We start from the raw sequence: 3510 nt of genomic DNA, 5'->3' as shown, positions 1-3510 counted from the left end.
GCACCCATTGAGCCAAGACAGGGCTATGGGTCTCTTAATTGTCCCGTTTATGCTACAGCTGTAGGTGGTACTGTGACCTGTGGGAGTTAGACTAGTAGTGATGGGCGGCTATGCATACCCCATTGAGTTCACAGTCACTGTTCTTGCACCACGACCCCCGCCCTACGTGAGACAGACTCAAGTCCCGTCCGTTTACAGTTTGGCATACAACACTTGGGTTGGCTCGTGCACTCTGAGTACGCGAGAGACAGGCTCTGGGTGTAGATGATTGGATAGCATGTGCAACTGATAGCCCTATCCAGTTGGTGTAGAAGTCCCTTACCGTCCGTTTACAGAGTACAATACAATATATCCACAGGTGATAAGTATATATATATATATCATATCTATGTACATACGCATCATATATACATGCATACATACACATGTTTTACAGTGACGATACAACATACCGACAGCTCCTTCCCAAAGAACTGGAAGTGTGCTTCCACGAAATCGGCCGAGAGATACTTGGAGAAGCCTTTGATGACATGCCACCGCACATAATCCTTCCACGCAGCCACGGTGTCATCGGTCACAGCCGATACAGAGAACTCTAGACTCCTGGGGAGGAGATAGGACAGACATACAATGGGGGATGGATGAACACACAACCACAGAGATGGGAAAGGGATCGGACAGACATACAATGGGGGATAGATGAACACACAACCACAGACAACTCTAGACTCCTGGGGAAGAGATAGGACAGACATACAATGGGGGATGGATGAACACACAACCACAGACAACTCTAGATTCCTGGGCAAGAGATAGGATAGACATACAATGGGGGATGGATAAACACACAACCACAGACAACTCTAGATTCCTGGGCAAGAGATAGGATAGACATACAATGGGGGATGGATAAACACACACACACTTCGGAGGAGTGGCTCACTTCAACACACACACACACACACACAGACACACAGACACACACAGACACACACAGACATATATGTACAACACACATACACACAGACACACACACAGACACACACTCACACATATATATAATCACACATACACAGACACAGACACACAGACACAGACACAGTCACAAACACAGACACAGAATATATATATATATAAATTTATACTATCACACGTACACACACTGACACAGACACACAGACACACAGACACACACACATATATATACATACATACATATATATACATACATATATATATATAAATATATATAATCACACATACACACATACACAGACACAGACACATATATATATATTTAACACTAAACACTAACTGTTATGGGTTGTCGCGACCAAAATGAGGGGTAAGATAGTACAGACAGTACACTTGTGCAGCGGATGTTAGGCCGAAAGGAAATACGTAAGTGTCCGAGTGTGTACATATACAGTGATGCTTAGGGAAGTGGGAATACGACACAATTGCAACATTCGTTAGTATATGATGTACCATGTACACTATATATAAATATATAAATATAATCAGATTTACAACACACACATTAGATTATGCTTCTACATGTAAATGAACACGCAAAGGCACACACGCACACGCACACGCGCGCACGTGCTTATACACCCACCCATCCACCCACACACATAGATATATACCTCGATATATTTATAACTATACCTTTAACTAAATAGCTATCTCTACATATATGTATACATGGCTGTCCTTGGTGTACCCATACGCATACAAGTACAACCACACACAACCACACACAAAACAGACACAACCATACTTATACATGTAGAATAACAATACACACACGACAGACACAACAGGGACATATATGTTCATAGGTGTAGCGGTCGTTCTACTGTGTGATGCGAGCACCTACATAGGATTGGTCAGGCAGATGATCTTGCACTTCTCGAGACATAGACAGTCTTTTCCCACCACATCAAAGTAAACAGGCCAATCACAGGCGGCTAGAAAATACCACACACACGACACCCACAACAGCACATAACAGAAACACATATGTTACCATACACAACAGGGACATATATGTTCATAGGTGTAGCAGCCGTTCTATTGTGTGATACGAGCACCTACTTAGGATTGGTCAGGCAGATGATCTTGCATTCCTCGAGACTTAGACAGTCTTTCCCCACCACATCAAAGTAAGCAGGCCAATCCCAGGCAGCGGGTAAGTCTCTGGGTTCGACTGGGTTGTATAGCCTATGTGGCGGTAATAGTGGGACAAGGGAGACAAGAGGTGTGGGGATGTGAGGATTTAGGAGTTTAGGGAATTAGGAAATTAGGGCAATATGGATGTAGGGAATTAGGGATTTAAGAGTTTAGGGAATCAGGGAATTGTACATTTAATGATATGGGATTTAGGGATTTCGGGTAGTGGTTAGCCTGTGGCTTGATAGTCACGTAAGATTAAATTGCTCGGGGCTATATAACATTCGTGAATCGAAATAAAACGATAATGCCCGTACAGCTGGCGCGCTAAAGGTGTGCAACGATACTTTAATGAAACCCTGTGTGTAGCTACGCACGCTCGCTATGGCGTGTCTCAATACGTACAAAGGTGTGTACAGGTACTGCAATGGCACATCACACTCATTTATACACTGTGTACACGCATGCATGCATACATACGTACTCTAATAACACAACATGCTGCCATTTATACACTATGTACACGCATGCATGCATACATACATACTCCAATAACACAACATGCTCCCATTTATACACTGTGTACACGCATGCATGCATACATACATACTCCAATAACACAACATGCTCCCATTTATACACTGTGTACACGCATGCATGCACGCACGCACACTTCAGTAGATCTTTATGCACGGTGTACACGCATGCATGCATACATACTCCCATTTATACACTGTGTACACGCATGCATGCACGCATACTTCAGTAGATCACGATTCTCGGTATTGGTCTTCGCCACTTGTGCTAAGCTCAGCTCCAGTTCCATCACCTTCTCGGCCCTCTCCTTGGCATTATCGAAGCCTGCGCAAGAGTATAAATAGACATACGAGACAGTGTTTTTAGGGTTTTAGGGTTTTAGGCTGTACGCGATTATAATTAGACATTCGTGACAGTGTTAAACAGCACACATCTGATGGGACAAGATGTGGAAACAGAAGACAGTACGTTATCAGTACACCTCATCTACACGAACTAATGCTTCTGTGCATGATTAGACACTCAAGACAGCGTTAAACAGCACACAACTGATGGTACAAGATGTGGGAACAGAAGACAGTACGTTATCAGTACAACTCATCTACACTGATGATCTAATGGCGGCGATACGCTTGGGTTGACACAGCGCAGGAAACCCTAAACCCTAGTGCATGGCTGTAATATACTCACCTGTCATGCCAAACATCTTCTCCATATGTTGGACATACGCCTTTCGTTTGTCCTCCTGCGAGTGAGGGGTAACAAGACAAGTGCGTTCAGATGTGTCATGACAGAGAA

General features: G+C 43.6%; 1 protein-coding gene across 1 annotated transcript; it reads right to left on the bottom strand.

Moving 5' to 3' along the window:
- Positions 1–452: 452 nt before the first annotated feature.
- On the bottom strand, positions 453–603 carry SARC_13523 (hypothetical protein; the record flags this gene model as incomplete). Its single annotated transcript, XM_014292345.1, has 1 exon — positions 453–603. A coding segment is annotated over one exon (151 nt), but the record flags the coding sequence as incomplete, so codon positions are not given.
- Positions 604–3510: the final 2907 nt, after the last annotated feature.

Source organism: Sphaeroforma arctica, assembly GCF_001186125.1.
Source record: "Sphaeroforma arctica JP610 unplaced genomic scaffold supercont1.3389, whole genome shotgun sequence".
NCBI classification, from domain to species: Eukaryota; class Ichthyosporea; order Ichthyophonida; genus Sphaeroforma; species Sphaeroforma arctica.
This window is presented reverse-complemented; position numbering and strand designations above follow the sequence as displayed.